This window comes from Vipera berus (genome assembly GCF_964194415.1).
Source record: "Vipera berus genome assembly, chromosome: 2".
NCBI classification, from domain to species: domain Eukaryota; kingdom Metazoa; phylum Chordata; class Lepidosauria; order Squamata; family Viperidae; genus Vipera; species Vipera berus.
This window is the reverse complement of record NC_138203.1, coordinates 44,403,862-44,430,228: the sequence shown is the minus strand read 5'-3', so window position 1 is coordinate 44,430,228 and position 26,367 is coordinate 44,403,862. Positions and strand designations below refer to the sequence as shown.

Genomic DNA, 26,367 nt, shown 5'->3' with positions numbered 1-26,367 from the left:
GAATGTAGCTGAATCTTACTCCCCTATTAATAAATGGAGACTATAATTCTTCACCGATCTTCTGAAAATGTGTCAAATGATTTCACCTATAGGTAAAATAGATATTACCACAGCAGTCATAAAAATGTCCTTTTGATGTATATTCTTTCAGGGCAACATGTGATGGGTTCCTTACCATGCAAGTGTCCTAATTTTATGTAATGCCTATAATACATTCATATGAGAACACTTCCTATAGATACTGAACTAAAAGACTAAGTATTGTGTGAGCAACAAGACAAGGCATATAGCACAACTTCCCTTTCTCTAAAAGTTTAATCTATGCCTGAAAATGAGTAGGATGTTGTTTGCAAGTATTCAGCAACTTAGGCAGTTAACTTTAACAAAAATGGGACATAATACCAACATAACAGTTCCCTCTGCTTTTCAGATGCTCAATTCTTGACTATCTGTGGTAACCAGTGTTTTAACATCTTTATCTGCACAGGTCAATCTGATGTCACTGCAGACTAGACAGTTACAAATATTAAGAGTCAGATATCATTATATCAACAATTATGAACATGTGATACAGTCTAGCGATTAGGGGAAGGAAAGACATGCTGAACGTGCAAACTTATCCAGTCTAGGGCTAGCCTAATCAAATATCTTAAACTTTCCAGAAAAGCATCAATATTTTATTTGTAAAGGGTATTGTGACCTGCTTCCAACTTCAAAAAAGGTGGGTTTCTATTAAAGACTTTCTGTGCTGAGATTATGCACCCATCAGTATCAATCCTGTAATATGTAGAGCTACAAGATATAATCTTGAAATGATCAACATCCAATTTGCACAAGTTGTCTTCTTGACAAGATTCTCAACTCAGCAAGTAAATGACCACCTGCAAACCTTCGCTGATCATCTTTATTCCTTTATTAAATTCAACCATTGTAGTTCAGAATAAAAAAAGCATAACTTTCAGCATATTGTCATTGTATGCTTATTAATGACAGTTCTAATTCCTGAGAGCAATTGAAAATTGATGTGTGGGTATCTGGAAAAAATGTGGATACAAATAATACGGTGACTGCAGAATCCTGGGAGTTGAAGTCCATGTATTTTAAAACTGCCAAGGATGAGAATTACTGGACTAAACACAGTTAAAATTGCTGTTAAAAAAAGCCTTATTTATTTAAGGTGCACTCAGAGGAGGGTGATTGCAAAGCAGAACTCCATTTGCTTCCATGGCCTCACTGTAATGCACAACTAGAACAGGAGTCCTCAACCCTGGCAACTTTAACACTTGTGGGAGTTGAAGTCCACAAGTCTTAGTTCCCATGGGCGAGGACCCCTGAACTAGAGGCTGGGGCATTCTAGAAGCTTCTTGAGTTCCAAATGGAGTTTCATTTTATGCTTAGGCTTGAATGTCCTTAAACTACTGATTCACAATGTGTGCTCAGCATTAAATATGGAAATGGACTGATTTCATTTTAGATCTACAGAGGTATAGTTGCAAACTGGATTAGGCCATTCCTAAAGAATAAAATGACAAAAGAAAGAACAGGTGCACCAATTATGCAATCCATTTTAATGCATAAAATTTTTCCCTGTTGTGTTCAGTCACACTGTGTGTTATGCAACTATTCCATGTTTTTCCCGTAATTGACCTGACATGCCAATAGATGGTACTTCAGGAACAGGTCTGTCTAGCCGGCATATCTGCCTATGTTCTCAACACACAGCAAGGCAGACTGCTGAACGGGCAGTTTCAGATCATGAAAGCACGCCTCTCATTATTTTCACTTCCTGCATTTTCTGCCACAGGAGGTTTGTAAAAGATACTGGCTTTCTAAGTATTTTTAAAGGGCAAACACCACTAAAGAAAATGACTACTTTATTCAATTATACCTGAGATGAAAGATTGCCCATGAGAAAGTGGGAAAATATGAAGAGAAACAGGTTTCTACCCATAGCAGCTGCTAAGAAAGCAATTCAAAAGACACACTTTGCAATATTCTTATTGGTTGCAGTTTCAAGAAAGTAAAGCCAACAATAAATAAAGGCAATTTATTTCATGAAATGCTGGTTTCATCCATTAAGAAATACTAACACCTTTTATTGTTGGCTCCATATTCTGAGGGATCCAATAGATCCTACTAACCATGAGCAAGTCAGTCCTTTCAGAGTCAGTCAAGTTGTCTATCTGATACACTGAGTGTCCTAAAGTCCATCTGCAGTGACCATCACAACAGTATCAATTTTGGGGAGATGGGAAACAATGCTCAGAAAGCCTTAAACTTAGTTCAATAGCATCTTTTTTCAATCTGGCATTGTTTCAGATAGACTGGATAGAAAACAATTCCCATTATTCACAATCTTCCCTGAGGTGCAAATCCAGATTTGCACATTTGTAATGTTTCAGTTGGAGTTACTCTTTTAAAAATAAAATTATTTTTGTCTGTCTAGCCCAGGGGGTAGGCAACCTTGGCTCTTTTATAACTTGTGGACTTCATGTTCTGTACCAGCCTGCTACTGGCCCTGCAGAAAAGGCAGGGACAACCCCTTTTACAAGAAGGCAAGAGTCTGGAATACGCCTGCCAAATTTATTGCTACAAAAACAAATAGAACAAAACACGAACCAAGAAACAGGAGCTTTTCAAGCGGTTGCCTTCAGCAAACCAGCCCTCCCACGCATTCCCCCTTAAATACAGTTCAGGGCGTGGCTTCTCTCTGCCTCCTTCCGAGGAGCCCCATTGCCTTCCTCTGTTTACTCCTGATTGACTGCCTCCTGCGTCGGGCGTCCTTGAACAGGGCCAGCTGTGGGTCATCTTCATCCACGCTGTCAGGCTCACACAGCTGGGTCTGCGTCGTGACCAGGTGAGAGGGGCCTGGCTGAGGGCTCTCATCAAGCTGTCCAACCCCCTCAGCAAGCTCTTCAACACCCTCCTCCTCCGACCCAACTGCCGAACCCACAGGCTGACCCTGAATCACAACACTTCAACTCCCAGAATTCTTGAGCCAGCCATGCTGGCTCAGGAATTCTGGGAGTTGAAGTCCACGAGTCATAAAAGAGTCAAGGTTGCCTACCCCTGGTCTAGCCTTTTGTTGTGCTCCTGCCCCTTTTGGAGGGGGGTAAACCTATTGAACACAGTTCTAAAATATTTTGAGTGTTAGGTCTACACATAAAACGTGGCATTTGAGTATCTCTTTTACAGACTTGTTTAGGCATGTTAGTTGAATAAATACACTGGATTGAAACATTCAGAATCAGGTCATGCATAACATATCACAGACTGCCACGAATAACATTCTCGCAGATAAATAACTAAAGGAACAAGCAATCTATGATGTCCTTTTATTATTTATTTTTTCAATACATGTTAAAAAATCCTTCTGACTTAGCATGTATGAAAGTAGCACATTACCCGTCTTCAATCAATACCTTATTTCCAGTGTCTCACATTCTTCCTCCCAGGCGAGTTTTCTTCAACAAAGCATTATGCAGTTCTAGAGCAAATGTACATTTCTTCATTTATTAAAGAAAAAAGCATAAGTGTTTTGGCAATGCATGATCACAGCCAGGCTGACTATGAAACTCTGGGACTTGCAATCTGAATATTTGCCAAGAACATCACAAATGCATGTCCAAAATACCACGCTGAGAAACTACTACTTGCACTAAGCCAGCTTAGTGAACCAAGCCAGTAGTTTTATGTCCAATTTTACAAAATAGCCATTGACTTAGAACCACAATTGAGCTTGGAATTATTTTGAAGGCCGTCCCTCCCACCTCTCCATGTCCTACCCACATGCACAACCTGGGCCACTCTGTAACCTTTTTCCTCCTGTTACACCCTTTTCCAAAATGTGAACAAATTTTGACCGCCAAAATCCTGTCCACGAAAATTCTGAAAGCAAACACAAAACATCAAGTACACAAATCTGAGCACTCTTATTTTCTTTCCAAAACTGTACACACCAGTACCACAAGAACAAGTTTGTTCAGATCAGTTGCAAATTGCAGTTGAAGGCTGGCCAACTCTGCCTTCTTTAGTTGCCAAAAATCAAGGTCATTTTCTCATTGACAATGGAGTGTACACCACAGCAGTTACTACTTTCAGCTATTCTGAAAAAAAAATGTACTTTCACAATACTCCTGACTTTCTGAAGCTAGCTGATAAAACATGACATCTGACACCAAGCATACCTTATTTGTTGCAGTAGCACTGGATCCTGGGACCACAGGAACATTTGTCACCTGCACTGATAAATAGTTGTTGTCTATGAGCGGCCAAGCCCCTTCCACTTTGCATGTCTGAAAATGATCCTTAAAGGTCCGTAGATGGGGATCTCCAAACAAGCCACAGAAAAAGTAAGTAGGGGGAATCTGCTCTCCTCCGCGATAATCTCTGGTTCCCTGACGGCCGCTGTAATTGCAAGGATCATGAGTAACTTCAGGGTTAGTAGAGGATGTTGGACCATCTTTAGAACAGTTTCTCTGGCTCATGAGATCACCAATCCCCAGCACAGCAGAATGATAGACCAGGTTGCCACGGCAGACTTTGGAATTGCGATAAGTACAAGCAGAATAGGCCCGGAGGGCTTTGCAAAACTCCACATCAAAGCCATCGATGGCTGAGTTCAGGTGAGACGTTAGTGATACAAAGTCTGTAGTGCACTTCTGGATTCGACATGGTGTCTGCAGCTGACAATCACCTGAGTAGAAGATTGGACAGAGAAATGTTAGCATTTAATATAGTTAACTTTTGTAGGAAAAGACCCCAAACCCCTTTAACACAATAAAGAATCAATGGGAGTCAAATGACATACAAATTTAATAAACCACCATCATCTATCCAGGACCCTAAGTGCATGTAGCTATATTGTAGCAACAGCCATTTGTTTTCACAATAGCACATTAAAAAAAGGCAGCCTTACCCTACTTATGGTTATTCAAGAATAAATCCTACCAATTACTGAAGAAATTATTCCTAATAAAGGACAAGTAGGACTACAGCCTTAATCTATGTTCAATATCTGTTCTAACTGATGGATAATCAGAAAATCTAGAGTGATTTTTGACTGATCTCAAATATATCTGATTGGAACCAGTTTTCCACCACATATGTTTCTTAGTTTAACAGTATATTCAAAAGTACTGTTTCTTAAAAAGCCTTTAATACAGCATCTGTCCCCAAACATTTGAGTGGGGGAGGACATGATGATAAATCTAGAAGAGGTATAAAGAGCTTTGCAGTATTTTATCAGCCCACAATCTTTATCTGTAATTCCTTTAGCAGCTACACCAACTTTATTCTTTGAAACATTGGGAATTTTTAGGATTCAGTGCTGCTTCACTACCTATTTACAATTCAATTCAATTTTAAAAATTAATTAAAAATACTAGCTTCTACTTGCCTGGCTTATAGAAATATTCATACAGTGACAGTAAAATACTCTTCCTTTTTTTTAAAAAAAATCACTCCATTCTCTTTATACATAATTCACTAAAACACACATTTTTAGCCAAAGCCTTCTATTTGCAAAATGCCCTAGAACAACAGACTTTTAAACCAAGAGGGTTCAGGGAACTTAAAACTTTTCTATCACCCCTTCATATTTCAGTAAGAGTCAATAATTCCTTACCTTCGTAACATTTACATTGCAATATTTAAATTGAAAAGATGCACTTTGACGTACATTTTCTTTGTCTAAATACCTGCCTTGTCCAATTACACTGTAAATTACTCTCCATATTATTTGCATTATCCACATTTGGTGCCCACTACATAGACAGCATGGGGGTGCAATGGCTCAGTGATTAAAGATGCTGAGCCTGCCACCTGAAAGGCTGACAGCCTGGGTTCAAGATCTGAGTGCTGCAGGACAGGGTGAGCTCCTGCCCATCTAGTAGTTCGAAAACATGCAAATGCAAATAAATAGGTAACACTTCTGTGGAAAGCTAACAGTGTTCCGTATGCCTCAGCATCTGGCCACATGGCCACAGAAATGTCCTCAAGACATTGCTGGTTCCCTTGGCTAAGAAACGGAGATGATCACCACCCTCTAGAGTTGGAAATGACTGGAAAAGGGAAATCTTTATCTTTATATAGACAGTTAAGCCTAATCATTTCTAATAGGCTTATGATGGAGGGAGAACCAAGCACATGGGTGACAAAAGACATACCGTATATACTTGAGTATAAGCCGACTCGAGTATAAGCCGAGACCCCCAATTTCACCCCCAAAAACTGGAAAAAGTTATTGACTCGAGTATAAGCCGATCCGCCGTTCTGCAAGCCTCTGCCGCCAGCAGAGGCTCGATCCGCCATTTTGCAAGCCTGAATACACAGGAATACCCTGTGTGGCCAAGGCTCGTCGGCAGGTCTCCGTTCCTCCTGCCGACCTTTGGGGAGGTTTGGGCGCCTCCCCAAACCTCCCCAAACGTCGGCAGGTCTCCGTTCCTCCTGCCGACCTTTGGGGAGGTTTGGGCGCCTCCCCAAACCTCCCCAAACCTCGGCAGGTCTCCGTTCCTCCTGCCGACCTTTGGGGAGGTTTGGGCGCCTCCCCAAACCTCCCCAAACCTCTGCAGGTCTCCGTTCCTCCGCGCAGACCTGCCGACCTTTGGGGAGGTTTGGGCGCCTCCCCAAACCTCCCCAAACCTCGGCAGGTCTCCGTTCCTCCTGCTGACCTTTGGGGAGGTTTGGGCGCCTCCCCAAACCTCCCCAAACCTCGGCAGGTCTCCGTTCCTCCTGCCGACCTTTGGGGAGGTTTGGGCGCCTCCCCAAACCTCGGCAGGTCTCCGTTCCTCCTGCCGACCTTTGGGGAGGTTTGGGCGCCTCCCCAAACCTCCCCAAACCTCGGCAGGTCTCCGTTCCTCCTGCCGACCTTTGGGGAGGTTTGGGCGCCTCCCCAAACCTCCCCAAACCTCTGCAGGTCTCCGTTCCTCCGCGCAGACCTGCCGACCTTTGGGGAGGTTTGGGCGCCTCCCCAAACCTCCCCAAACCTCGGCAGGTCTCCGTTCCTCCTGCCGACCTTTGGGGAGGTTTGGGCGCCTCCCCAAACCTCCCCAAACCTCGGCAGGTCTCCGTTCCTCCTGCCGACCTTTGGGGAGGTTTGGGCGCCTCCCCAAACCTCGGCAGGTCTCCGTTCCTCCTGCCGACCTTTGGGGAGGTTTGGGCGCCTCCCCAAACCTCCCCAAACCTCGGCAGGTCTCCGTTCCTCCTGCCGACCTTTGGGGAGGTTTGGGCGCCTCCCCAAACCTCGGCAGGTCTCCGTTCCTCCGCGCAGACCTGCCGACCTTTGGGGAGGTTTGGGCGCCTCCCCAAACCTCCCCAAACCTCGGCAGGTCTCCGTTCCTGTTTGGGGAGGTTTGGGCGCCTCCCCAAACCTCCCCAAACCTCGGCAGGTCTCCGTTCCTCCGCGCAGACCTGCCGACGTTTGGGGAGGTTTGGGGAGGCGCCCAAACCTCCCCAAAGGTCGGCAGGAAGAACGGAGACCTGCCGAGGTTTGGGGAGGTTTGGGGAGGCGCCCAAACCTCCCCAAAGGTCGGCAGGTCTGCGCGGAGGAACGGAGACCTGCCGAGGTTTGGGGAGGTTTGGGGAGGCGCCCAAACCTCCCCAAACAGGAACGGAGACCTGCCGAGGTTTGGGGAGGTTTGGGGAGGCGCCCAAACCTCCCCAAACGTCGGCAGGTCTGCGCGGAGGAACGGAGACCTGCCGAGGTTTGGGGAGGTTTGGGGAGGCGCCCAAACCTCCCCAAACAGGAACGGAGACCTGCCGAGGTTTGGGGACGTTTGGGGAGGCGCCCAAACCTCCCCAAAGGTCGGCAGGTCTGCGCGGAGGAACGGAGACCTGCCGAGGTTTGGGGAGGTTTGGGGAGGCGCCCAAACCTCCCCAAACAGGAACGGAGACCTGCCGAGGTTTGGGGACGTTTGGGGAGGCGCCCAAACCTCCCCAAAGGTCGGCAGGTCTGCGCGGAGGAACGGAGACCTGCCGAGGTTTGGGGACGTTTGGGGAGGCGCCCAAACCTCCCCAAAGGTCGGCAGGTCTGCGCGGAGGAACGGAGACCTGCCAAGGTTTGGGGAGGTTTGGGGAGGCGCCCAAACCTCCCCAAACAGGAACGGAGACCTGCCGAGGTTTGGGGACGTTTGGGGAGGCGCCCAAACCTCCCCAAAGGTCGGCAGGTCTGCGCGGAGGAACGGAGACCTGCCGAGGTTTGGGGAGGTTTGGGGAGGCGCCCAAACCTCCCCAAACAGGAACGGAGACCTGCCGAGGTTTGGGGACGTTTGGGGAGGCGCCCAAACCTCCCCAAAGGTCGGCAGGTCTGTGCGGAGGAACGGAGACCTGCCGAGGTTTGGGGACGTTTGGGGAGGCGCCCAAACCTCCCCAAAGGTCGGTAGGTCTGCGCGGAGGAACGGAGACCTGCCGAGGTTTGGGGAGGTTTGGGGAGGCGCCCAAACCTCCCCAAACAGGAACGGAGACCTGCCGAGGTTTGGGGACGTTTGGGGAGGCGCCCAAACCTCCCCAAAGGTCGGCAGGTCTGCGCGGAGGAACGGAGACCTGCCGAGGTTTGGGGAGGTTTGGGGAGGCGCCCAAACCTCCCCAAACAGGAACGGAGACCTGCCGAGGTTTGGGGACGTTTGGGGAGGCGCCCAAACCTCCCCAAACAGGAACGGAGACCTGCCGAGGTTTGGGGACGTTTGGGGAGGCGCCCAAACCTCCCCAAAGGTCGGCAGGTCTGCACGGAGGAACGGAGACCTGCCGAGGTTTGGGGAGGTTTGGGGAGGCGCCCAAACCTCCCCAAACGTCGGCAGGTCTGCGCGGAGGAACGGAGACCTGCCGAGGTTTGGGGAGGTTTGGGGAGGCGCCCAAACCTCCCCAAACAGGAACGGAGACCTGCCGAGGTTTGGGGACGTTTGGGGAGGCGCCCAAACCTCCCCAAAGGTCGGCAGGTCTGCACGGAGGAACGGAGACCTGCCGAGGTTTGGGGAGGCGCCCAAACCTCCCCAAACAGGAACGGAGACCTGCCGAGGTTTGGGGAGGCGCCCAAACCTCCCCAAACGTCGGCAGGTCTGCGCGGAGGAACGGAGACCTGCCGAGGTTTGGGGAGGTTTGGGGAGGCGCCCAAACCTCCCCAAACAGGAACGGAGACCTGCCGAGGTTTGGGGAGGTTTGGGGAGGCGCCCAAACCTCCCCAAAGGTCGGCAGGAAGAACGGAGACCTGCCGAGGTTTGGGGAGGTTTGGGGAGGCGCCCAAACCTCCCCAAACAGGAACGGAGACCTGGGGAGGTTTGGGGAGGCACCCAAACCTTCCCAAACGTCGGCAGGTCTGCGCGGAGGAACGGAGACCTGCCGAGGTTTGGGGAGGCGCCCAAACCTCCCCAAAGGTCGGCAGGAGGAACGGAGACCTGCCGAGGTTTGGGTAGGTTTGGGGAGGCGCCCAAACCTCCCCAAAGGTCGGCAGGAGGAACGGAGACCTGCCGAGGTTTGGGTAGGTTTGGGGAGGCGCCCAAACCTCCCCAAAGGTCGGCAGGAGGAACGGAGACCTGCCGAGGTTTGGGGAGGTTTGGGGAGGCGCCCAAACCTCCCCAAACGTCGGCAGGTCTGCGCGGAGGAACGGAGACCTGCCGAGGTTTGGGGAGGCGCCCAAACCTCCCCAAACGTCGGCAAGTCTCCGTTCCTCCGCGCCCTGCCTGCCTGCTTCTTTCCGCTGCGGAAAGAAGCAGGCAGGCAAGGCGCGGAGTTTGGGGAGGTGCGCGCGCACCTCCCCAAACCTCCCCAAACTTCAGCAGGTCTCGGACGGCGGTGGCTTGGGAGAGGTGCGGGCGATCCCGGAAGCACCAAAGCCTCGGCCGCGCACAAGTCCTCGGTAAGTTTTTTTGTTGACTGGAGTATAAGCCGAAGTGGAATTTTTCAGCCCAAAAAGTGGGCTGAAAAATTCGGCTTATACTCAAGTATATACGGTAGTTTGTTGAGCTTATTGTCTCATATTTTTACAGTAAATTGCTCTAATAATAATCACTATGTATCGAAGATACTATTCATTCTCCTCTCTTCAGTCGTGTCCAATTCTTGGTGACTTTATAGGCAAGTGCTCTCCATGCTACCTTGTCAAGCACAGCTTCTTTTAGTTGCTGGATGTTCATCTTTGTATCAGCTTTGATGGTTTCAAGCCAGCGAGTTCCTTGCTTGCCCCTTCTTCTTGATCCACTAACCATTCCTAGCATCATTCCACTTTTCCAATGAATTTGCATGACATGGCCAAAATAAAGCACATGGAATGTTGTGATTTTGGCTTCTAATGATTTTTCTGGTTTTATACAATTAAGGACTTCTATGTTGGTTGTTCTGGCTTTCCATGGTATACACAATAACTTACACCAGCACCACACTTCAAAGTTCAATTCCTCTTCAATCAGCCATTCTTAGTTCCAACTCTCTCACACACACATCATTATAGGAAAGACTATTGGCTATTCCTGCCAATTTGGTGCTGTCTGCAAATTTAATGGGGAACTCATCAAGTTTCCAGATGACACCAAGCTGGTAGGAATAGCCAACACTCCAGAAGACAAGCTTAAGATACAGGAGGATCTGGACAGACGAACATTGGGCACTATCTAACAAAATGAAATTTAATGGTGAAAAAAGTAAGGTTCTACATTTAGGCAAGAAAAACCAAATGCACAGTTATAATATACCTTAGCAGTGGCGAACCTATGGCACATGTGCCAGAGGCGGCACTCAGAGGCACCTCCCTGCCCCTCCCCTTCCTGAGGGCACCATAATGCTGATGTGCCCCTGGCACTTTGCCATACAAAGTGGGTTTGGGGTTGTGGTTTGGGCACTCGGTCTCTAAAAGGTTCGCCATCACTGGTATAGCTTTTTTTTTTTACATATTTCAAACTACCGGTAATCAAAAAAGCAGTTTCAAATATCCAGAACAGATCATCTCTTTATATAATATAGTATTCTCTTCATGATAAACTTCTGAAGGATCTAAAAAAGCATTTCACACCCGTAAAACCGTCCCATTTTCAGAGAAAAAGCTAACTATATTTAGCTTGTGCATTGTTATGCTGGTCTGTGACTATGATAAAAATTAGACTGGTATGCCTATTTACTAAGAAATATTCAGCAATGAAGCAACAAAAGCTGTTTTGGAGTTTTTAGTCATGTAGACTAAATAATGGGCAAAGGAATACTGATAATATATAATTATATTAGTTGAATTGAATTGAACTGATGTATTCATTTAACAGGCCTTCTGATTATATCCCCTTGTGATCCATACAACAGCTTTCAAAGAGTACTGCACCAATTTCAGATTGGGTAGCTTTAAGTTTATTTAGTAATTGAAAAATTCATTAATTTACACTAGGTTTATTTCCAAACTATAATCAAAGTATCAAAGACCAGCTATACTCATGAAAGTTTTGAACAAAAATGATGACAAAGTCAAAGATGGCACATTATTTTTTATTCAGTTAGTTCACATGGTGTAATAAGATGGAGGTTTGTTGTCACTGTGAATTGTGGGGTGGGAGAACAAAGGGAGGCTCAGCTAATCTCAATGTATACATGGTTGTACTTTTGACAATAAAGGTTCATTATTCAACTTTGTCCTCTAAATACCCTAATCCTAGATTTACCTACTTTTATTTACCCTGATTTTTAATTGTGGTTTCCCTACTCAGGTGGTTGTTTCCAAGCTCAGATTAAACTCAAAGGCACATAGGAATGGAATTCTTAATAAAATTATTTTTTAACTTTGGTGGGAATTGTTACTTGGGTTTAAGTAAAATTGAGTCCTCCATTAACAACTGAAATTGGGCCAGACAACTCTGCTAAACATGGTCATTAAATAAACATGTGACCACACATGACCTATGTCAATTCCACTGCAGCAGTTAAATAAATCACTCCTGACTGTGTTGTCACATGACTGCAACTTGGGACTTACTACTGTCTTCCTCATTGACTCGGCTTGTTGCAAGCTGGCTGCAAAGCTCACAAGTGGTGATCATTTTGCCACAGGATGCTTGAACCATTGTAAATGCACATCAACTGCCAACCAGCTGAATTGCAATCACATAACTAAGGGGATGCTATGACCATTGTAAACCTACTTTTCCAGTAATCCAGGACTACCTGTAATTACAAGTGAAATCATCAATACTATCAATTTCATGCTAGCTGAGGAATTCTGGGAGTTGAAGTTAAAGTTGTTAAGGTTGATGTGTATTCTGTTTGTTCATATAGGGATTTAAGTTCTAGTGAGTATATCCTTAATTTAAAGTTAAATTGTGAATAATATGAAAAGATCAATTGCACTTGAAGTGTCAAATGCATATACCAATCATAGATCATCCATAGCCAATTCCTCCCAAACTAATTTCTGCTCTTTCAAAAGTCATACAAACTAGAGAGCACTGCCTACTGTAAGTTTAAAACTGGACGAAAACTTAGCACTTCCTCCCTCCAAAGTAGAAAAACAAGTCACTGTTGATTTTCAAACAAGAATCATCATAACAAAAAGCTATGTTCAAATAATTGCAGAAATATGACTATGAAAATGGAATGAATGGATACTTTGGTTAAAATGTGAGAGAGTTGTAGGCTGTGGTGCAATACTTTAATCAGACTTTCTACAATCCTATAACTGAACCACCATGCAACTGTAGATAAATTGTGTTTGCTTCTACAACTGCATTTGATTGCTTTTCTGTATCCAAACTATACAACAGATTATATCAAGAAATTAATTTTAAAAAGTTCTATCGGAACAAATTTAACTATGGTCATCAGATCATATTCTTCACCTTCGTTTTATAATAATATGATAAGAAGGATGCATTTTTTCCCTATCACTCGAAATCACAGACCAAAAAATCCAATTTCATATCCAACCTTTCACAAAAGCAATGCTCATGAATGGTATCACGAACGGTAATACCACAACCTACAACCGTTGCCTCAAATGCTTTCCTGTATGTTGGATTAATTTATATTCCCAATCCTGCTCATGAACATGATTTAAGTTCCCAGTTCACAAAGAGAGTCATGGAAAAGGGTATTTATGAAGTTAGACTCAAATTCACTTGTTGGGGCCTTTATAACATTTTTAGAAGCAAAGACACACTGACAGAATGTCTGTCATTAAAAAGAAATATGCATGCAACGTAGTAATGTAACATGACTTCAGATTTTTTAGTTCATTATTTAAGTAAATTTTAAAATTCTCCTTCACAAACAATCCAGATGCACAGTATGTTGAACAGTGTTTCCTTACTCTGTCAAGATCTCCAAACCACTCGTGCAGCTTTTAGAAACACCTACATAGCTAATATTTATCTGCCCAGTTTGTTATAACATGAGTGGCTAAATGCTTTAAATATATAGACACCTAAACACCAGGATTCCTGTTGGCCACAAATACTGAGAAAGGGGGGGAAGGGGGGAGTTGTCTGATTGACTGTATTCCTACATTAAAATATAAGCCACGAGTTGCAAATTTCAAATGTCAGAAGAGCACCATTTCAGATTAATACATTTTCATTAAGCTTATTTAAATAAAATGTGTTAATCTGAAGAAATGCTACCAAACTCTTCCCGACTTTTGGCTATCATAGACTAACACTGCTCTTCTCTGGGGGGGGGGGAATCATAAAAAATACAAAGGCTAAGCTATAACTAATCAATCCAAACTATGTGTTAATATTTTCAAAATATTAAACACTTAATCTATGGCCTGAATGGGTAAATACAGTCATAGATTTTGAAACGACTTTTTACTGCATGGTTCTTGTTCATCTTGCTGAAGTACAACTGCCACCCCAGATCAATAGTACTCTCTTTTGCACCGTACCTACGTACATTTTTCCCCATTTTGTTCTGAAAAGCTATCATTTAAAAGCCGAAACCGATCAATCTTTACTCGCAGAGAATAAGAGACGACTCTTAGAACCGTTATCTGTACTAACTCAGTTGAGGTTCCCCTCGTAAGCCTTCTTTAACTTAGCACCCCGCCAAGTGTGTTTTGTAACCGTAACTTTTCGAGTGATCGCTGGGAAAAGCTTGGTTTGTATGCTCTCACAAAATATTTTTTATTTATTTTTTTTTATTTTATTCTAATTCCATTTATATCCCGCCCTTCTCCGAAGACTCAGGGCGGCTTACAAGCTTAGCAGTAGCCTTCATTCTATGTATATGCCTGCTTATTAGGGGAAATATACAGGGTTCCAGCCGCGAGGAGGAGCCGGCGTTAAAAGCTCCCGTGCAGGGGTCTTCAAACTTGGCCCTTTTATGACTTGTGGACTTCAACTCCCAGAATTCCTCAGCCAGCTTTGCTGGCTGAGGAATTCTGGGAGTTGAAGTCCACAAGTCATAAAAGGGCCAAGTTTGAAGACCCCTGCCGTAGAGGCTTGGAAGGACGCCTTTCCACCGCGATTGTTTTCATCGCTTTCCCCTCCCGAAATCCTCCCCTGGCAGCGGCAGCAGCAGATCACGGGAGCCGAGGCTCCTCTCTTCCTGCCCGCGGAGGGAGCGGCAGCCAGAAGAGAAACCTGATCCTCGCTCCGACTCAGTAAACACCCGGGCAGGGAGGGCCCGACGCCAATCAAACCCCGACGCCGACGCCGCCCCCTCCCCAGAACGCAGCCAACTCCGCGCCGGAGAGCTCCGTCGGGCGGAGGCCGAGACACTTTTTGAAACCCGGGCGAGGGACGTTTCTGCACAGCCGGGAGGGAGGCCCTCGAGCGTGTCCACAGATTCCCCGGATTCGTTAGATCAAAACAAAGGCGCTTTCTATCTAGCGGGCGCAACGAGCCTTCCAACGATCCAAACTCTTCTTTCCGTCCCCCCCCTCTTTTCTTCCAAGTGGATTGTTCCAAACTGCAGCGAGGCAGAGTCCGCCTCCCTCCCAGCCAGAGACTTTCTTCCAAGTTTACCTTGAAATATTCGCCGATAAAATCACGGTTTTTTTCTCCCAGAAGAATCAAAAAAGTCTCACGAGACTCCATTTTCTCCCCCCCACCCCTTAAAAAATAAAATTAAAAAGTCGAAATACTTGAGACAACTCTGTTGGGGCATCCCCTTCCCCCCACCCCCCCGCCCATCAATTAATTAAAAATCAATTAATTTAAAAGAGCCTTGGTGGAGCAGCGGGCTAATGCCTCCTTCAGTAACACCAGCTGCCTGCAATTAGTGCAGGTTCGAGTCCCACCAGGCTCAAGGTTGACTCAGCCTTCCATCCTTCCGAGGTAGGTAAAATGAGGACCCAGATTGTTGGGGGCAATTAAGCTGACTTTGTAATAATGCCGCGAAAGCCCTAATAAGCAGGCATATACATAGAATGAAGGCTACTGCTAAGTTTGTAAAGCCGCCCTGAGTCTTCGGAGAAGGGCGGGATATAAATGGAATTTTAAAAAAAATCCCCATTAAGCCCACCTCGAATCTTTTCCCTCCCCCTCCCCCCCCCGGGAAAAGGCTCCCGGCTGAGAAAGGGCGGCGGCGGTTAATACCTGCGTGTAGGAGCAGCCCGAGGCTGAGCAGCAGAACGAGGGCAGCCAAAGGCGGAGCGCGCGGTCGACGACCGGGGCGGCGTTGCTGCTCCTCAACCTTGGTGGTGGCGGAGGCGGCGATGGCGCAGAAAGGGGCCGCTCTCCCCATGCCCGTCCATGCAGCTCTTCGGGATTCCAGCGGCGGGTCGGCGGGGCTGAGGCATGAGCGGGGCGACGGGCCTCCGCGCTTCCTCTTTTTCCTCCTTTCCGATTAACCCCAGGGGGGAAAGAGGCCGCCGGGCCACACAAGGGAAGAAGGGCCGAGGTGGGGCGGCATCGCGGAGAGGCAACGAGGAAGGAAGCAGAGAGAGAGAGACACCAAAGTGGGTGAGCGGGAATTCCAGAAAAAACGAGGCGAAAGCGCAGATCGGTCGGTCGAGCCCTCGCTACCCCGTTCCTAGGGCCGCGGAAGACTTCTCGCGAATCAGGGCCCCCCTCCCAAAAAACCACCACCCGCGTCCTGCCCGCTGGGAACAATCTCGGCTCCGCACACGCTCCGCGCTCCCGCTCGCCCGCCCCCCCCCCGCAGGCGCGAGGCTCCGCCCGGCACGCTCTCATTGGCTCAGAGGGGCCGTCCAATAAAACCGAGGCCGCCCTCGGGAGGAGGCCGGAACTTAACAGCGAACCTAAACTGGCTGCTGGCGATGATCCGTTGTTGTGCTCTGGCCTCTTTAGACGTCGTTTGGAAGACCGGCGGTAGCGCAGCAGCAAGAACGAGAGAAAGGAGCACACTAGACAGCCTCTTTTTTATTTTTTTTAAAAAAAGAGATGTCGTTGAAAAGCTGTTTCTTGAAAGACTCTGTGTAGCCCAGGGGTAGGCAACCTTGGCTCTTTTATGACTCGTGGACTTCAACTCCCAGAATTCCTGAGCCAGCGCAGCTGGCTCAGGAATTCTGGGAGTTGAAGTCCACGAGTCATAAAAGAGCCAAGGTTGCCTACCCCTGGTGTAGCCGATAGTGCTGGAAAGACCCTGAAAATAGTTCCTGGCGGTGCGCCTAAATACTAAAGAAATTCGTCCAATAAGCGCTCGCTTCAGGCAAACTGAGGAACAGGCGGGGGGGGGGAGAGAGAGAGGAGGAACCATGTGATTCCACTCTTTTCTCCCCTTTTTTTCGCGCGACACCCAAATTGCAGTTCAGGCAAGAACTCTTTAAATGGAAGGCTGGTCAAGCTTTCATTCCAACTCGGAATGCTCGAGCGAGTCCGCAGGCGGTGTGGTCGCCGGGGGGGGGGGGCGGGGGCAATGGATGCCTTTCAAATACACAAGCAATAATTTCTAGTAATTTGGCGCCCCTGATTTATGAGCAATAGATTTGTTTTTCTTTTTTAATACAGTGAATACTTCATTAAGCATTAGTTGAAGTGCTGGCCTTTAAGAAAGCAGAGTTAGAAGTGACTCCCGTTATTCCGCATGATGCAAGATGTTTTGTTCATAATTAAAACTGCAGCATTCCGATTGTTCAAGAACTCACTGCTTGTACAATGGGGCTGATCTATTTTTCTGCGGATCTAATTGAGCCGTTAGAAGAATCCCATTTTAATCAGTTGCAAATTATATTAGCCAAATATCTACTTTCAATATATGGTAATTCCGAGGAAATAGTAAATCTTGCAGCTCTGCAACTTTAAAGTGGCTTAAACAACTTAATGAGAACCAATCTATGGTAGTGGTTAAGGCCCCGAACTGGGTGACTGTGAGTTCTAGGCCTGCCCTAAGCATAAAGAGTCAGCTATGTGCCCTTGGGCCAGTTACTCTCAGCTCTAGGAAGGAGGCAATGGCAAATTACTTATGAAATCTTGCCAAGTTGCATTGGTTAGTCCAGGCACTGGCCTAAAGTCTGCAACCAACTCCAAGGCACCCAAAAAAGTTAATTGAAGTAACTAATCTAAATTTTAAAAGTAATTTCCTTAGGGGTGTTAGAACGGTGGCTAGTAAGAAAGCAGTTACTGAAATACATTTTAGAGATTTGAGCAACTTTTTTTCACCACTATTTTTTTTAAATCCCATTTATATCCCGCCCTTCTCTGAAGACTCAGGGCGGCTTACAGGCTTAGCAGTAGCCTTCATTCTATGTATATGCCTGCTTATTAGGGCTTTTGGGCCCCCCCAAGCGGCATTATTACAAAGTCAGCTTATTGCCAACAATCTGGGTCCTCATTTTACCTACCTCGGAAGGATGGAAGGCTGAGTCAACCTTGAGCCTGGTGGGACACGAACCTGCACTAATTGCAGGCAGCTGGTGTTACTTAAGGAGGCATTAGCCCTCTGCTCCACCAAGGCTCCTTAAACTGATACTAGTCAGAAAAGTTTATATTTCATTGATATCAAAATTAATGTGAAAAAATATCAATTCTTAGAAAATTGCTTGTACTAGACAGTTTTTAAGCCTGAATGGGCAGTCCAGTCACATATTCGAGAGAGCCAGTTCATTGTATTTGTTGCCTGCAACTCCCATCCTTGTAAAAGGCTCCTTATCCTGTATCTTTTCTCTATGCAAGGTTACAGATAAAGCAAATCTTGCCACTGCTTATCTCCATACAAAGCTCTACTTGTTTAAAAAAATTTATGGATTGGTCCATTCAAAGTACAGAGATAAGACCAGGAAGTAATATATTTGCTCATGCAATTGTCTTTCAACACACAGAAGCCAGGGAGCAAGAGGAGATACATAATAAAACTTGTGTTGTGATTTTAGGATGCAAACCCATTCCTTTTGTTAAAAAGTTTTGGCTTTAGATAAATACATAGGGACATGAATAAAATACTATATAGTACAGCAACTCAAATATACATGCAGAAACTTTGGGGTCTTGTAGTGGAATTTACTTCTAGTGTTCAAGGTGATAATCTAAAAATACTCAATTTTAAACAGATGCTTCCCATACACACAGTTTGTTACGCTTTTGTTTAGCAAGTATTTATTGGAGGCCTGTTGTATTTCTACTTGTACTCACTTCAGAATCCTGGGATTGGCTAGTATATATATGAAAAAAACTAATAAAATATGGGTGTGGCTAGGCTAAGATTGTCCCTAGGAAATCCCTATCACTCTGGCAGGGTGAGGTAAAGGCTGAAGCAGAACTTGATTTGCATAATCTTAGTCACTGATTTGTAAATCAATTTCTGTACACTGTACAGAATTGTAAACTTTAATTTATTATACTATGACAGCTATTCAGAGTTTATTCATATAGTTATGTCTGAATCCTGTTTATGTATCATGGTCATTCTAGTTGCAGTAAAGAACTAGTACCTCTTACTTGTGCCTTAGTTCATCTAATTCATTGGATATTTTTATCATTAGCAAGGTAACATTTTATACTTTAAAAGATTTTAGGGAAAAGTCATATCTTACAATATGTAAATAAAGTATTCCATAGATATAACATTTCAAGGATAGTGATACTCCAACCTTTGTATCTATTAATGGTTTTGGCAATTAACATTTTTGTATTAATTCTGTGAAAATCCTTACACTAACTTATAAGATGGACTTGCTTGCACAGTTAATATATTAATGTAAATGCATTACATAAATACTACTGCTGGAAGCAAATTCCACATGAAGAAACCTGTATGAGAGCTGACATTTCCTATGCTACCTTGTACTGCACAACAGTCTTCATACTGTAGAGGGCATTCTTGAGTTATTGTAAACATTGTGAAACATTACTGCTTTCGCTTAAAAAAAACTGCATGTCATCAAAAAGGCTTTACAGTATTGATCAACTATAAATATAGAAAATATTAAGCTTGATACATTGCATTTACATATTTTGCAACTACAGAATAGGACCACAATATTCTGGTAATTAATGTTAACCTTCCAATAGGACTTTTTGCCACTGAAATACTTTGATGTGTTGAACTGTTACTGTTTGATAGATGGCATTTAATTTTTGAAGTGCTAACATATTGAAAGTGATCGACATATCTCAAAGTGTATAAAAATTCAACAGAAACATTAGCTGTTAAAAAGTTACAATTGGATGCTACTCCTCTTGCCCCAATATAGTATCTTCCTTTGTTCTACTCATTAATGCATAATTGCCACAATTCATTGTAGTATCTACTGACTTATATGCCTTTAAGGGGAGAATGTGTACAAGTCAGGTCTTGAAGTAAGCTAGTACTTCTGAAGATACAGTGTTACTTCCAGATTAGGGACAGCATATCTCTAAATACAAATTGCAGAAGCAAAATAACAGGAAAGGAGAATGTATTTCCTGCTTGTGAGCATCCTAAAGTTTTTTAGATGATCACTGTGAGCAACAAAACGCTAGATTAAGATAGGTTTGCTCTGATCCAGCAGGGATATTTTTATAATGCTAACAATTTGGCACCTAATGGCCTTCCTATTGCTAAAGTAAATTATGCTCTACATAACTTAGTTCAAAGAAAATGTTGCTAGCATGTACATTCTAAGTAACAAAGGAAGTCTTAATAAAACTGGTTTAGTCTCCTATGAGCTATGACTAAAATATATGTGTTTCATTGTTTGGGTGTGGTCAAGACTTTGAGAAAACACAATCATGTCACAAACATTTTTTTTCTGCTTACAAATATGCTTATATAAAAACACCTTATTTTGTTCAATAATGAATTTTCCATTGTCATAAATGATTAGCAACACTCAATTATTTATTTTTTATAGATTAATCCTTACCAACTTCCAGCTGCCTAGACCACGGTTATTTATTTTGAAATAAATCCTGTTTGTTTTAACAACTTTGCTTTTAAATACTATTTCAAGTTTTTGAGAAGTGGGATAAGTTTTAGTATTATTTTGAATAGATTATACTGAAATGTTAAAGGTTTCACCTATAGTTAAGTTTATATATAAGTACACTACAAAACCTAGTTTTCCCTACAACTCTGGGCCAGACACTCTCTTTGAACCCAACCTTCAAAATTAGCCAATGAACTCCCCATTCTTTAATCATCTCCCCCTCCCCAAAAAAATCCCTCAATGTTTTCTGATTTAATAGCATCACTGGAGTGATGCTGTTTTTGATTCTATGGATATTTCCTTAGGAACAAGATCTACTGAACACAGACTACTGGACTTTCCAGTAAAAATACCTAGAATTGGTTAATTTCTTCTAACAAAAGGCATCTCTAGAAATCCTACATAAGGTGAGAAAGGGAACAGAACTGAACCATCACTGCACATAGCTAGATACATATGGAATGCACATTAGGAGTTTTAAAATAATTTGTGATTTCATTTCCCATCCCCCTTCATTATCAGTTTGACACACCATTTAATTCCCATGTTCTGATTTATTTATTTTTTTACCAAGACAAACATCTCTGAAAGTTGACTAAGGAGCCGGTGTTTGGGAAAGGAAGGCAACTAATAAAAATGGGGCTCCAATCTGGTTACTTCAGGGCAAATGCTAGCTGCCTTTTATAGCTCTTGCCATTGTTTTGTTCCTCCACCCCATTAAGAAAGTATCAATGTGCATGCACACACATAAAAAGTGCTGAACACATCTGCCTTGAAATACTTGTCTACTTACATCATCATCTTTAACTCTTCCTGTGCTGAGCAGATTGTGGAGCGTGTTATACTTGCATGGAAGAGGACAGGACACTTGGTAAGTCAGGACCTGATCCACAATCACAAAAGACAAACAGAAGATGAAAATTAAGATGCAGCAGCAATATGGTCCTTTTTCACAGCCAAAGGGAAAGATTAGGGAGGGGGGCTTGCAGCTGGGAACTGGAAAAATGCAGAGTAGCAGGTGCAAAAAGCATTCAGGAGCTGCTGCCCAGCAGGGGAAACAATCCACTTCCTGCCCATTTATCTCAGGAAACCAGCACCCTTGTCTTGCTGAAACAAAATTAACCTCTCACTAACCAGGCAGCATTAAGAGAGATTTGCAGGGTCCTTAATATATCTCAAGACAGCTTTCTTTCATTCTGGCTTTCCTTTTCTTTAAAACATGAGCAAGACCTGAATGCCTCTCCATGCAGAGACTGCCCAAACTGGAAGATCAGTTCTGAAATTGCCAAGAGCACTACACACTGCTTATCTTACACACGCACAAAAAAGAAGGGTTAAGGCAACCAACTATAAAAATTTGAGAAACCAGACAGTGCTGGTTTCTTGCTCACTTGGTGCTTTTTAAATTCCAGCATAAAAAGCCAGACAAAAATAAACTAGATTACCATTGATTCCGCCTCCCCGCCAAAGATCCTGTATTTTCTACTTCCAAGACCAAGTCATGTATTTATCTTTTTTACTGTACAGTGTGTATGATCGGTCTACTTTATGACCTGCTTCGGTTAGAATAGCCTACAGAATCAGCCCAGCTGACAGATCCATTCAAATCCTACATTCAAATAACCTCCAAAAAAAAGAAGTAGGAATTTCCTACTTCCAAGTAAATGCAGCTTGAGATCCCTAAAGATCTGCTGCGGGAAAAGGGATTTGGAGAGAGCACCCTTGCAAAGCTCAGCTCAGGAAAACGAAAGAAACCACGAAAACTACCAGCCTTCTTCCAACTGAATTCACACTCGTTCACCTGAGCCACAATAGTTTGTTGGCGATGACATCCCAAGAAATGGAAAGCGGATGGCTTCGAAGTAAATTCTCATAGCCCCCAACCTCCCATTTCTCATGGAAGGTGAACAGTCTTCCGCTACTTCGTCTCGCTACTACGGCGAGAAGGGAAGCGGGCCCGTCTTTTAGGAAAGAGTAGTTATTATTACCGAAGTCCCGCTTCAATACCATTCCTTCCCCGGAGGACGAACCCGCCGCAAAGGAGGCAGACTTGTAGCTAGGTCCCGCCTTGTCCCTTCAGGGTCGCTTTCCTCAGGTGAGAGCGGCCACCCTTCCGTTAAGTGAGGCTTCAGGAGCGCGCTTGGCGTCCCGGCCCTGGTCTCCGGCGTCCTCAGGGCAGCTGCGTTCATTCCCGGCCGGCGAACGTGCGGGCTGAGCGAGGCAGCTGCGCTCACCTTTGCGCAGGGTACCTTGCTTTTCCCGCCGGCGCGCGAGCTCCAGGTGTCGGGGTTTGCTCCAGGCAGATTCCCGCCCCCGCGCCTTCCCAGGAGCCCGATCCCCTTTCCCGCGCCCAAAGTTAAGGAAAAGCCGGTAAAAAAAAAAAGCAACCCGCCGGGGTTTCCTCCGCCGTCTCCTCCTCCTCCTCCTCTCCACCCCCTCGCCACCCAGGGGCGACCAAACAAAACCACTCACCGCAAGCATCGCCTCGCTAGTTGCTCGCCGAAGTTCCCCTGGCTCCCGCCTCAGCGGAGCCGCCCGCCACAACAGAAGCGCTCCGCGCAGAAAGGCGCCTCCTCCCGCCCTTCGGATCTCAAGGCCGGAGGGGGCGCCTCCTGCGCCGCTCGCCCAGCGCGTGGCCGGCGAACGGCCGCGGCTCTGTCGCCGCGAAGCGCGAGAGATCCTCTCCGCTTGGTTTGAGCTTTGACACGAAGCGGGAGGGCGAGGCGGCTTCGTCGTCGGCGGGTCTGTCTCCGGCACCAAACGAGGAGCGGGAGCGGAGACGCACGTGGGCTCGGAGCTGCTAAGGAGGGCCGGGAGACTTCGACCTAGCTCGCCGCCGTTCCCCCCTCCCCGACCGAAACCACCACAATGTACCTGCACCTCTGGACCGTTGAAAGGCGATCCTTTCCGATGGTGGGGGGGAGGAAATAAACAAGATTTTTCTGCCGTCCTTTTTCGACGTTCTATCTTTTCTTTCTCTCGGCCCTCACTTCCCACAAGTTCACGATGCAGTCCGCCTTACTTTCCCTCCCCTGCAGTACTTTCAACCTGCATGTTCTCGCTGAAGTTTCAAGGATCCAGGTGTCGATGGAATCACACTGCCGTTATTTTAGAATTAAACTTAGAAAAGATTTGGAAATGTGAAAAATAAGTAAATTACTGACTATGTAGTATTTTATACACAATTTATTAATCCTCTGAATACCACTTAAATAAGATTTCTGGAGTATATTTTAGTTATGTGACTACAGTCTGATGATGAATCTCTTGTGAGATGACATAATACGGAAATGTTCTGGGGGCTGGAAGCCTATGCTCCAGATCTCAGGAAGCTTGAAAAAGATTATTTGTTCTGGAGATCAGTCACTGCAAATCATTATTATCTGGCTGATCGTTGTATGGGTAAAATTGTTTTAATCTGCTTCCAGATGAAAATTGGGAGAATGCAAATGAAATGGCAGCAGTAGTATCTTGTAAAGTTGTCTAACAGGTTTTTGAGACTGTGGGACCTGAAGAAGACAAGGGTTCTTTGTGATGTTTGTTCTTCTCCTTGTGTGTTTGACATCTGCACTTCAAGCAGTCAAGCAAAAGGGGAACACAGGTGGATCCAAATAACAGTTCTGGTCCGCTGGACAGAGATTTTCAATTTCTGGAATTAAATCATGCATCCAAGAAACTGTACCCCTCACCCTATAAAATCCATAAACAAGAAAATAGAATCAATCAGTTCCCAGGAGGACCTACTAAACTACAGACCACAAAAACAGAACAAGAAAATACTACAAATTGTCACCTATAGTTCACAGTTCAAGCTACTCAAAGACATTATGAGTATCTTGGACAAAACCGCCACCCTTTCTCAGACAGTGAGTGTGCCCATACTTGCACACAGACAGTCAACCTGAAACAAATTCCAACAGCAACAAGATTTTTTTTAACAATGATATTAATATGGGAACCAGATCCTACACTCACACCAGCAGCCCCATCCTAGGCCTCAACTTCACTCACAGGATTAGGAGTGCCTTCACGTGCTCTTCTCATGTGGCATATGCCATCTTCTGCCAACAATGCCTGTCTAAGGTTCTTCTTTCTTCACTTTGAAGAAGAGAAATGATGGCCACACGTTTGACATTAGGACTCAAAACAAGGACAAGTAGTACCAGAACATTTTAGTTTCACAGGATACCCCATAACAGATTTCAAAATAGCTGGTTTGGAACAAAGGAACTACCAACACAGTGTAGTGAAGAGCAGCAGAACTCTATACATCAAAAGGCTTCAGACTATTTCAGAAATTCTTAACAATGGATTTTTTTTAGCACATTACAATTGTTACTTGATAGGGTGCTGATATGTAACCTGCCTCTGTGTACTCACTGTGCTTTCTCCTCCCTTTTTTCTCCTCCTCCCATCTCATTCCAGTTTAAATCCTGCCTCTGTTAGTCACTCCACACATCTGATGAAATGCATTGTAATTAAGAAAAGCATATGCCTTTTAATAAAATGTATTAGTCTGAAAAGATGTTACTATGCTTTTTTCTGATTATATTCATGTGGCTCTCCTCCTATGATAAAAATGTACTGTAATATCTAAAACATACTTGATACACAGTAATTAAACCCGTATGCATACAAAATTCAAACTTTATCTTAAAAGCCAGTATTACAAGTAGTCCTTGACTTGCAACCATTTGTTTAGCAACTGTTTGAAGTTACACCAACACTGAAAAAAGTAACTTACAACCAGTCCTTACATGACCATTGCAGCATCCCCCAGTTATATGAACAAATTTGGGCATTTGGCAACTGTCATGTATTTATGACATTTGCAGTATCCTGGGGTTATGCAATCACCATTTGTGACCTCAGCTGGCTTTCGATAAGCAAAGTCAATGAGGTAAACTGGATAATGACTGCATGATTCACAAGAACTGTAGTGATTCACTTAACAACCATGGCAAAACAGATTGCAAAATTGTGTGTGACTCTTTTAACAACCTTCCTTGCTTAGCAATGGAAATTCTGGTCCTATTATGGCATAACTCAAGGACTATCTTTATTCAGGCCTTGCACAATATGGTTCACAATTACAATTGTGCACTCTTGATCACTTGCCTTGCTCACTGCAGCCCACTGGAATAGTCATTCATTCATTCATTCATTCATTCATTCATTCACTCACTCACTCACTCATGGAATCATATTGCTCATGTAGATATAACTATGACTTCTGTTGTAAGTCAGAGGAATATTTTTTTGCTTTTTAAAATAATGATCCTGTTTTAAGTGATTGTATGTATGTATGTCCCCTTCATGGATTAATGCCTTGTCGTGGCGAAGGGGCTTGCAATGAAGCTATGCCGTGCAGGGCCACCCAAGATGTACAGGTCATAGCAGAGAGTTCTGACAAAATGTGATCCACTGGAGAAGGAAATGGCAACCCACTCCAGTATCTTTACCATGAAAACCCCATGGACAGTACCAAAGGCAAAAAGATATGATGCTGGAAGATGAGCTCCGCAGGTCGGAAGGCATCTAATATGCTACTGGGGAAGAGCAGAGGGCTAGTACTAGTAGGGCCAGAAAGAATGAAGCGACTGGGCCAAAGCCGAAAGGACGCTCAGCTGTGGATATATCTGGTGATGAAAGGAAAGTCCAATGCTGTAAAGATTTTTTCTCCATAGGAACCTGGAATGTAAGATCAATGAATCAAGGAAAGCTCGACGTGGTCAAACAAGAGATGACAAGACTGAACATCACCATCTTAGGAATCAGCAAACTAAAATGGACAGGAATGGGTGAATTTAATTCAGATGACCATCAGGTATACTACTGCGGACAAGAATCCCTCAGAAGAAATGGAGTAGCCTTCATAGTCAATAAAAGAGTAGGAAAAGCAATACTGAAATACAATCCCCAAAATGACAGAATGATCTCAATTCGAATCCAAGGCAAACCATTCAATATCACAGTAGTCCAGGTCTATGCCCCAACCACCAGTGCTGAAGAAATTGACCGGTTCTGTGAAGCCCTACAGCACCTTATAGAACTAACACCAAAAAATGATGTCCTTATCATCATGGGGGATTGGA

The 26,367-nt window shown here is 44.7% G+C and overlaps 1 protein-coding gene across 1 annotated transcript in view; it reads right to left on the bottom strand.

Moving 5' to 3' along the window:
* RGMB (repulsive guidance molecule BMP co-receptor b) overlaps positions 1–22,911 on the bottom strand; it is a 32,140-nt gene extending 9,229 nt beyond the window's left edge. Inside the window, exons 1-4 of the mRNA XM_081320551.1 lie at positions 22,745–22,911; positions 21,066–21,155; positions 15,504–15,745; positions 4,188–4,696 (exon numbers count right to left, since the gene is read on the bottom strand). Of these exons, the coding sequence (XP_081176677.1) occupies positions 4,188–4,696; positions 15,504–15,745; positions 21,066–21,073 (759 nt within the window). The 5' untranslated portion in view covers positions 21,074–21,155; positions 22,745–22,911. The remainder of the gene's footprint in view (positions 1–4,187; positions 4,697–15,503; positions 15,746–21,065; positions 21,156–22,744) is intronic.
* Between the last annotated feature and the right edge of the window lie 3,456 nt (positions 22,912–26,367).